The 10,958-nt window shown below is 42.1% G+C and overlaps 1 protein-coding gene and 1 pseudogene across 1 annotated transcript; both read left to right on the plus strand.

Moving 5' to 3' along the window:
* Window positions 1–6,752: 6,752 nt before the first annotated feature.
* LOC136543196 (uncharacterized) lies at window positions 6,753–7,683 on the plus strand (annotated as a pseudogene).
* A 2,331-nt stretch (window positions 7,684–10,014) lies between these two features.
* Window positions 10,015–10,446, plus strand: LOC136543197 (BTB/POZ and MATH domain-containing protein 3-like). Its single transcript, XM_066535721.1, has one exon. The coding sequence runs from the start codon at window positions 10,015–10,017 to the stop codon at window positions 10,444–10,446; it is 432 nt and encodes a 143-aa protein (XP_066391818.1).
* The last annotated feature ends 512 nt before the right edge of the window (window positions 10,447–10,958 follow it).

A 10,958-nucleotide genomic window follows, 5' to 3' on the forward strand; every position in this document is an offset into this window, starting at 1 on the left:
CCCAATCATACCAGAGTTGCTCCGTAGCTTGGTATATAACGGTCCACAAGCCACATGCATCATAGGTAAGGTCCAGTAGCGCAATCTGCATGCAGAGAAAAAAAAATTAGAGAATGTTATTACAATAATAAACAATAAATAACCACGACTCAGGTATAAGTGACCATTTTACCACATCTGCATGGTTGTAGCTTGCAAACCATTCGCTTGCTTGCGGGACGAGGATATCACCAGCATTCAAAGCAAGTGCCTTGAAGTGCGAGAAATCAGGCACATCATAGCAAATACGTCGAAGTGCCTCTAAACAGATGCACATGACACTTAATTGGGTGCTTATCATGTCCGGGCTCTGTATTCCCGTCCCGTGGATATGGTTACGATGATTTGAACCCCTCACAGGGATGAAAAAACTGAGTTCACACGTCCATAGCCGACCACTTGCATTAGATGCCGTGTTCTCGACGATGTCCGAGATAAAGAACCAGCTAAGTGCTGTTCGCAGCCAATCTATTGGGGATATAGTCTGCGACATATATGCATGCAACAATGATATTAAACTAATTACACTTATTTGTTAGCATCAAAAAACAAAAGATGTTGGAAAATATTTCATGCAATAGCTGGAACAGGGAACCGTAGAATGGCCACATTAGGAGCGAATGGCTCATCGCCAGGGTGGAAACCTAGTTCTTGTGGTGGGGGAGGTCCGTTGTTCATACCACCTGATCGATAAAATGCAAAAAAATATGAACATAAAATATATGCACAAAAAATTCTTCCAAGTAAAATGTGGCAACATAATTAAATATAGATCGAATGCAAGGAATAAGAATATATATAAATGTAGAATGCAAAGAAACATGAATATAAATATAGATCAAATGAATATAGATAGAATATTGGAGAAGACAACATATCAATACCGTTGAAAAATGCAGGAGCCATGACCAAATCACGTAGAGAGAGAGTGGATGTCTTGAGAAGTGAGAGTGAAACGTGAGAAATGAGACTAAGAGATTTCGTGGGTGGGTGGGATCGATGTATGTGTCTAGCAGTTTATTTTATATAGGAGGGCATGGACATCACTACCGGTTTTTAAATAGAACCAACAGTGAAGGTGGCTATCACTGTCGGTTTCTCAATAGAACCGACAGTGAAGGTGCATATATGTAAAGGATATATTTATTTAGATACTACAGTGGAAAAGTTTTAACAAGAACGATATATTTATTTAGATAGTAATGAAATACATCAAAAAATTACAAAAAATTAGAAATAAGTTACATATACGATAACAAAGACCTTACATCTGTGCACCATTTTTGTGGACTACGATGCATAATGATATTTGTGGTTTGTTGTGAGAGGAAAACATTGTATCATGGTTGATAAGGCCTGGTTGAAACCAACATGCATAGAGAGGCTAGCTCCTGGTCGAGGGCCATTTTATAGGGGCTAGCAGTCGTGGTACATTTTTATTTCTGAACTAAAGTTATCGGGGTAGGTGAGAGCAGTGTTCCAATTGTTGTGGTCATGGGAGCATTGTTGGCATGTGAGGAGCATCTACACATCACTGTTGGTTTTAGTTTAAAAACGGACAGTGATAGAAGCTATCACTGTCGGTTTTAAAACCAAAACCGGCAGTGAAGGGCCCTACCGCCATCTTTTAGTAAAAAAATATAAAAAAACACTATCGGTTTGAAGCATGCCATCACAGCCTTTTTGTAAAAAATATAAAAAGTTTGGCCCGCGTGAGATTTGAACGCGGGTCATGGGGTCGAGAGTGCGTGGCCTTAACCGCTGAGCTAGGATATGGAGTTTGGTTAGTTTGCTTTTCTTTATTTATTTATTAATAGAAATAATGCAGTTAGTTTATATTCTAAAATAACACAAAAATTTGTGTCTTGATTATTTAATTCTATGATAATTAATTAATGGTCTATAATTATCAAATAATAGTGTTTGTGAACACCATCTTAATATTTGATTACATAGTCAATAATTAAATTGTAGAGATGCGCACAAAATATAAATTAAATATTTAGTGCGAATTACTGATACAACGTCTGCATAACGATTACATAGTTAACAATAATCTAACTATCTTTAGGTGCATCAACAATGAGGGCGTCATTGTGATCAATTCATACGTAAGCAGGTTCGTCACCATCTTGAAGGATAGGTAGGGGTACGTTCGCCCCGAATGGATGCATTTCTTGATAGCTCCTGTAGTCTTCTTCGTCCGTCACTCCATCGACACCGACAATCTTCCTTTTTCCTTCTAGGACTACTTTTAGCCTTCCTTTTGTCTTGTTGTCCCTTGCATAGAAGACTTGCATAACATCTCTTGCAAGGACGAAGGGGTCATCTCTGTATGCGGTCTTCGTGAGATCAACGGTAGTGAACCCTTCGCTGTCAGTGTTGATTTCCTCGAGCTGGACCCACTGGCAGCGAAAAAGAGCTGCCTTCAATGGACCGTAGGCTAGCTCCCATATCTCCTCTATGAAACCATAGTATGTCGCCTGCACATTGCTGTTCTCGTCGTGAGCATCAAAACGAACTCCACAATTTTGGTATGTGCTCTTTCCATCTTGCTTTTTTGTGTAAAATGTGAATCCATTGATCTCATACCCTTGGTACTTAAGATATGTACTCGAAGGCCCCTTGGCTAAGGCATCCAGTTGATTACCCAACTTTATTCCAAGCAAGCGATGTCGCAACCAGCTAACAAATTTCTCCTTATGTTTTTTATCCAGCCAAGCCTATGACCTGCTCGGATACAGAGTTTGCAGCGGTTGCCTGTGCTCGTCAATGTATGGCATCACACCCTCGGCTTGCTGGAGAACAGCGAACTGTGCCTGTCTGAAAGAAACAGGGTCGTCTACTGTAATAGATTTCTCCCCGATCGTTCCTTTGCCACGTAGTCTTCCCTCATGCTAACGAGAGTTTCGGCTACTGTAACAGATATCAAAGTAAGTCGGCAGGAAATGCATCTCAAGCCTAACGAGAGTTTCGGCTATGTCCCGCTGCAGCTGCTCTAGCGTAGACACATCAATGACCTTTTTTGAGATCGCGTTGAAGAACGAGCAAAGCTTTATGATTGGGGCGCGGACCTTTGGGGGGAGGATACCATGCAGGGCAATAGGGAGCAGCTAAGTCATAATGACATGACAGTCATGGGCCTTCATAGGGCCATAGTTGAACTTGAGTTCTCTCATGTTCACTAGCCTCTTCGGGTTTGCACAGTAGCCCGTCGGGACTTTGAGTTCATTGAAGAAAGAAATAAGCGCACACTTTTCTTCCTTCTTCAATGTCCATGACGCAACTGGAAGTTCGAAATGACCATTCTCTAGCTCCACGAGATGCAACTCTTTCCTGATTCCCAAGTGTTGCATGTCCAGGCGTGTGGCTAGTGAATCCTTCGATGTCCCCCCGGTGTCCATCAAGGTGTTAAGAGTGTTAGCGCACACATTTTTAGTGATGTGTATGGGATCAAGACAGTGGCATACACTCAGAAATGGCTAGTAAGGTAGTTTCCAGAAAACTGATTTTTTCTTCCAAACGCTCCCATCAGGCGCTGCTACTGCATTGTCCCCCTTCCCAAGGACAACCTCTAATTTGTTGAGTTCTCGAAGTATCGCAGGCCCGTCTTGATATTTTGGAGCTAAGCATTTCTCAATAGCACCGTTGAAATCTTTTCTATTCCTGCGGTAAGGGTGATCCTTAGGTAGGAACCTATGGTGTCCCATATAAACTATCTTTGAGTTATTTGGCATATTTACCGCATCGGTGTCGTCCAAGCACTCGACACATCTAGTATAGCCTTTTGTCTTCTCTCCAGACAACGAACCTCGACCTGGCAGGTCGGTGATTGTAGCGATAAGTACTCCCTTGATCGTGACATGTTCCTTTTTGTACTCGTACCAAACATCCGGCACACCCTTTTCAAACATCTCCACTAGTTCATCGATCACTAGTTCTAGAAACACATCGATGTCATTCCCCGGCTGTCTTGGCCCTTGGATCAGTAGTGGCATCTGGATGTACGACCGCTTCATACAGACCCAAGGTGGAAGGTTGTATATACAGAGCATCACTAGCCAGGTGCTATGATTGCTTCTAACCTGGTCGAAAGGATTCATCCCATCTGTGCTCAAAGCAAACCAAAGGTGCCTTACCTCTCCACCGATGTCCTTATAGAACATAGTATTGACAGTCCTCCAGTCATGCCCATCGGCGGAGTGCCTCATCATTGTATCTTTCTTACGCTCTTCGCCATGCTAGCGCAACAGCTTGGCTGACTTTGCACATGCAAACAGCCTATGCACCCGGGGAGCTATAGGGAAATACCAAACGACCTTTATGGGACCTCCTTTGGTCTTGGTACCTCATCTGACGGCCTTTCCTTGTACCGTGGAGCTTCACACTTGGGGCACTTGTCCAAGTCTTTGTATTTTTCTCCACGGTACAATATGCAATCATTGGAACACGCGTGGATTTTTTCAACCTCGAGGCCGATGGGGCAGATCATTTGCTTAGCCAAGTATATCTTTTCTGGCAACTTATTTTATTTCTGGGAGTATTTTCCTTATTATACCTAACAACTGATCGAAGCCTCTATCACTCAATCCGTTTGTCGATTTGAACTCTAACAGCATGATGTTGGCTTCCAGTTTGCTCATCAGACAATTCCTATACAATGGTGTTTTGCCATCTTGTCTCATTTTCTCTAGCTTTCGCAGCTGTCTTTCAATAAGACACCCGATCTCTACATTACGTAGCAGTTGAGAAATGCCATCGTTATCCAAGGTGTCGTCAGCTAGCGTGTTCCTAAACACAATTTTAACTGTGGTCATAGGTTCCGTGTTGACATCGGGTTCCTCGTCAGCATCGTGGATGGCTACGTCAGGCATGTCCACATCATCATCGTTTTCCTACAGAACATTCACACCAACCTCGCCATGCATAGTCCATATCGTATAGTTTGGTATGAACCCCCTGGTAATCAAGTGTGATCGTATAGACTCAATTTGATGAAAGTTCCTATGATTCTTGCAATCTTTGCATGGGCAGAAGACAGGGTTCCCATTCCCAGCATGGGCTTTGGCATCGATAATAAACTGGCTAACGCCATGCATGTACCGCTTGTCCGTTCGGGATAGATGCATCCACTCTCGATCCATCTCTGCACAAAAAAATACTGAGACAGTAATTACAAAGAATTAATAAGAAATCGAGCTTCATGAACAACAATTGTAGCTCGAAAGTACAATTTTTGGAAAACATTATTGTACACTAATTATTGAAAAATTGAAATTGGTAGCCCCGGTCCTGTAAATTGAAAATCGTAGTAAAAAACAATTATTGCACAATATTGAAGAACAACTATTCTACTCTACTTCTAAGAACTAATTATAGCATCACAGACTAACAATGATGATCTTGACCACCATGGAATAATTAGCTAGGAATTTAAATGTGTTCATAGACACCAACCTTTTGGATGATGGGTTCATCATAATTTGAGCCTTGCACAAATGTCCAATTGGAAAAGTGCTCTCTAGAATGGAGAAAGAACTAGAATGAGAATCAAGCAATATAGCCATCAAAACGAAGCTAATTAAGCAACAAAATCAAAGGAGTGGATGTTTATTACTAACCTTAAAGCAAAAAGATCAAGCCATTCTTCAAAATCCAAGCACTAGCTTCATGGTGAAGAGCAGCCGCAACAATGGAGGGAAGGGTCTAAACGCGCGCCTCTGTTCTCGGGACGGAAGAGAGGAGGAAGGAGAGGACGGCTGCAGCCTTTTTGTGTTGTAGGCTTATCACCGTCGGTTCTTGGCTAGAACCGATAGTGATAGAGCACAATCACTGTCGGCTCTTGGCTTAAACCGACAGTGATGAGTGGCCGCCAAAACACTACCGGTTCAAGCCATAAACCGGCAGTGATGTGGTCCTTCACTGCCGGTTTTAGCCCAGCCCCAATCATTTTTTCATTTTCAAGCTCATAACCGGCAGTGAAGGTACATCACTGCCGGTTCTCACAAATCCGGCAGTGATGATGCCGACAGTGATGTGCAAATCTGGCGTAGTGTGGGTTAAAAATTTAGAGTACTAAACTAACTAACCAACGATGCATGTATTCATCAACAGGTTGGTGGAATCCCCACAGCAACTTCATGACTTTTGTTAAGGGTTATTGTTGGTTAGTTTTATAGAGTAGCATACGTGAGATATTTAGATGCACATTTTTAGGGTATTCCTTTACATTATTTATATAACAGAAGAGTTGGGATTACTTTAGATTATTTTAACACCCATGGATACAACTCACCTAAATACAAAATCATTATGGCATAGATGGGTAATTGACAAGAAGATTATGGATTACCTCAGGTTATTCTTCATAGTGATATAGGTAAAACGTGGTAACTTTTGATAGATTTAGGGGGTCACTTTTGTGTATTTTCATAACATCAGAGGTGGATAAATTTTTAGAAAACAAAATAGATCCAACAGCTATTTTTGTTGATGACAATTAGAGTATAACAAATCATTGGCAGGATACATTTATTTTTGCAAGAGGTTTACAAATTTATCCTTTTCTTCTAACCTGTCTCGTGATAATTAATTTCGTTAACAAGAAAGGTCTATAATAATGTTTCTTCTCAGTAAGATAGTAAGATTCCATGTCTATAATATCGAATTCAAGCTTCATATATTTGTTTCTTGAACAGCTGTACGGTAACCTGATGGCGCTATCTTCAGCTGGCATTGAGCAGAGTACGAGCAAAGTGTTCTCGTACATCTCAACCAAGGTAGAAGACAAGGCGTCCAGGGCAGACACCATCGCAAGGCTCGAGATTATACTCTCTCGGTTGGATATTGCCCTTGAGAAGACAGGGAGGATACCAATCACATATGTCTCCTTGCTACGTAGCAGGAAGGTTCTCGAGAGAGTTTATATATATGGAGGGGATAGAACTGCTCAACAAGCACAAGCCGCAGGATGACAACGATGGCCATGAAAAGAAGGGGCAAGCAGTGGTAAGGAGTTCCTCGTACATTCAATGGATCGCAGATATGGCTCCAAACTTTTCCATCTCTTCTCTTGTTGGCTCGGGCAAGGAGAAAAAGTTGAGTTTTTCCGTTGCCCAAATATTTGAGAGGTATGCAGACAGGGCTGAAAGGATTGTAGCAGAGGTGGAGCCCGGTTGCCCGCTGCGGCATGACACCTTCCGCTACCCCTTCCTTAGGCATCTTCTTGAAGGGAAAACTCTTAGTTGTCAAATCGTAAAGAATCGAAGGCAATCCCTCGGTTTAGACCTACATCGCGTTATTGTGGAAGGGCGTGGCGTAGAGGTCACACTATGTTATGAATATAATGATCTTAGGAAGCTGGAGGAAAACTTCTTTTTACTCATGAGCCTACGAATCTCGGAAGACACTGATATAATCGGGATCAGTATTAAGTGCATCCAGTGGTTGACATCTCAGTTCAAGCTTGTAGCTGAATCTGCGATAGGAGAACTCACGCTGCTGCCTAATTTGCACCTCATGATCCTTGTTTTTTTTTTGATGAAACACCTCATGGTCCTTGTTACCCAACGGAGGAGATCGGTATTGAGTACGGAGGCAAAAGGGAAAACAGAAACGGTAGTGTGCAGCAACTGGAGGAGATAGCAAGATCAGATGGCCTCGATTATTTGGTCCATGAACCAGTACCGACAGATTATGCTCTGTTTTGGCTTTCTCCACATGGTTTTGCACTAGTTACTCTGAGCCAGGCCATGCCAAGACCCGGTCGGAGGGTTTCAAAGAGAAAGCGGTAGAAGTTTAAAGGTAGCGAGGCCTTGTTTAGATTACCTCCAAATTCTAAGTTTTTTCACTCTCTCTTCATCACATCAATTTTTAGCCGCTTGCATGGAGCATTAAATGTAGGTAAAAAAAATAACTAATTGCACAGTTTAGTTCGAAATCACGAGATGAATCTTTTGAGCTTAGTTGGTCCACGATTAGACAATATTTACCAAATAAGACGAAAGTGTTACTATTCATCAGTTTGAAATTTTTTGCAATCTAAACATGGCCCAAGTCATCTGTGCTCTTAGGCGCGTGTAGTATGTTCTACTTCGGTACTTCAATTTCAAGGCCCTGTATTATATATATAATGTAATAAAATTTGTCAAGGTCCGCGCTTCAAAAAATGTTGTCTGACAAATAAAAACTACATATTTTGTCATGCCCCTCAGTGCTCTGTTCTTTGCCTTGTTCGCCTGGCTGATAAGCCATGATTAAAAATACTGTTGGTTGATTTGTTGTGAAAGAAAAATATTATTCGTTGGCTAAAAAAGTACGACTTATAAGCCAAGCGAACAGGGCGCTTGATCTCATCTTATCCTGGCCCTTCACTCCTTCTCAACAGCAAGGCTGGTGGTGTAATAAGCATTAGGGTGCGTTTGGTTGGGCTTTTGGTTTTAACTTTTGGCCTAAAAAGCCAAAAGCCCAACTAAAGGGGCTACTTTTTTAGGTTGCTTTTTCAGAAGCAGCTGCTTTTTCGTAGTATATTTTTGAAAGCTAGTGTGACCCTGCTTTTGGCTTTTGGCTTTCTACTTTTCGAAATTGGTGGCATAAAAAGCTTTTTCATAGTTGTTTCAAGAGAGATAAAGATAGAAGGTATATTTTATACTTGTTTAACCAAACAACTTTCAGCTTTCCCACAGCTCACAGCCCACAGCAGCTTTCCCACAGCTCACAGCTCACAGCAGCTTTTTCCCACAACCACAGCTCAACCAAACACACCCTTAATAGGGTAGAAAGGGCAAGCCCACACACGTCGCAACTGCGTCTCAAGTAGAGCAAGCGGCAGCAGGTAATGCACACAGCAGCAGCACGCATGGCCGCACGGCAACGGGCTGGCTGACCAAATTAACTTTTTGCAGTGCCTGTGCCAGTGAATGTGATGGGGATGGGGCGAAATCCAACAGCCACGGCCACGTGGCCAAGCAGCAACCATCAAAAGTTTTATTTACTCTGCAGCTTCCTCGTTATGCCATTATCCTACGAACAGGGAACAATCCTCTTCACTTCATTTCCGTTAATTTTCCTGCTCTTTTCTTGATCACACATTGGAGCAGCCTATTTCATCTTGTCCACACATTGATGAGCTCAAAACAAGAGACAGCTACCTCCATATTTTCTTTACTACTCCCTCTATCCAAAAAAAAAAAAAAAAGAATGCAACTACGTGTTGCATGCCAACAAAAGTGGTTCACGTTTGACCAAATTTCTAATGAATACTATTCACATTTACAGCTCCAGATTAATTTATTATAAAAATACATTTCGTAATTAATCTAATAATATTTATTTAATATCATAAATATTGATAATTTTTTATCTATAATTTATATTTATTTAGTATCATAAATATTGATACTTTTTTTATCATAACTTAGGATACTAAACCATAACACTGTGCTAGAATTGCATTCTTTTTTGGACGGAGGGAGTACTCCCCCATGCTCAAAAAAGTCAAAGCGACTTATAATTTGGAACTGAGGGAGTAATTTATTTATAAAGCTTGGCTGTCCGATTTGCTGAATAAAAGCAGCAGTACGTATAACTCTCAGTGCTATGCTCCGTTCTTCATCTCACCTTATCCCACCCCTTTCTTTCCTTCAATTCAATAGCAAGCCTGTCATCGCCATGCAGTTGGTGCCACACGGCGCTATAAAAATTCCTTCTATTGTAGTCTAAGCTTAACTGTAAACTTGCAGTCATGATTTGAACTACAGTAGTGTAAGCCTGTCATGCCATTATCCTAGGAACAGGAAACCATCCTCTGCACTTCAGAGATTCTTTGCAAGGATATCGCACAACGCTATGACGTTTGTAGTGGTCAACCTGACCTCATCTCGAACGGCGTACAGTACCCCAACCGACCCTGCCGGTGTCCATAAATTGGGCTTGTTGAGCAAATGTTTTAGCAAGAACACAAACAGATTCGCCACCATGCCAAACCTCACCGACACCGAGGTTGCCCGCTCCATGGACCTCCTGCTCAAGGTGGAAGGCCATTCGGAGACCATGGCCATGAGTGACGGCGAGTTCATCAAATCCAAGAAACTGTCCGTCGGTGGCCATGACTGGGCGGTCCACTTGCGTCCCAAGGATCACTGGGCGGGCCGCCATCGGCCGGTGACGCTCAAGCTCGTCTTGCTCTCCGAAGCGCGCGGTGGTGATGTCAAGGCCAAGCTCAGCTGCCACCTGGTTGATCCGTCCCGGAGGCTAGAGCCGTCGAAGAAGAGCATATCGCACAAGTTCCGCAAGTCCGGGGATTTCTCTGGTCCACTCGTGGTGACGGCAAGAGAGGATCTGGTGGCGTCTGGCTACCTGGCGGATGATTCCTACACCGTGCGCGGTGCCGCATCACCGTCGACATGACGGCGACCACGGTAGCGCTAGCTGAGCATCGTGGCTGCCAGTCTATCGGGAGCACTTCGAAGCCACCCTAATTTTCTTAGAATTTAACGTACGCGTTTGGTATATGTTTGTTATTTCTCTTAATTATCTAATTAAATTAATAAAGGCATTTAAATAAATAGATTGGACTTGACCATTATATTTTTTTGAGTGTATTTGATGTTACTGAACTGTTGGTATAGTTGGTGATGTCAAATTTGGAATGCTTTTTGATGAGCTATTTTTTTAGAGAATTCCTAAATCCTATTTTTCGCAATCTACTTTTAGATAGACTATTGGAGTTGTTGTTTACTGTGATTATTTTGGTGTGTTTTCGAGGTAGAATTGGTTTAAATAAAAAATAGAAATGATATACAACACACATGTGTTTTAGCACAAAAAACACAAGGATTTTTTTGGTGCAATCTGTGTACATGTACGATACACTGCTACTTCGGTCCACTGATCTGATGGGGAAGCGATGTCGTCGGCTT

This window comes from Miscanthus floridulus, chromosome 3 (genome assembly GCF_019320115.1).
Source record: "Miscanthus floridulus cultivar M001 chromosome 3, ASM1932011v1, whole genome shotgun sequence".
Taxonomy (NCBI): domain Eukaryota; kingdom Viridiplantae; phylum Streptophyta; class Magnoliopsida; order Poales; family Poaceae; genus Miscanthus; species Miscanthus floridulus.

Bases quoted from the DNA above. Each gene is read 5' to 3' on its own strand.
- LOC136543197 (XM_066535721.1), top strand. From the start codon at position 10,015: ATGCCAAACCTCACCGACACCGAGGTTGCCCGCTCCATGGACCTCCTG.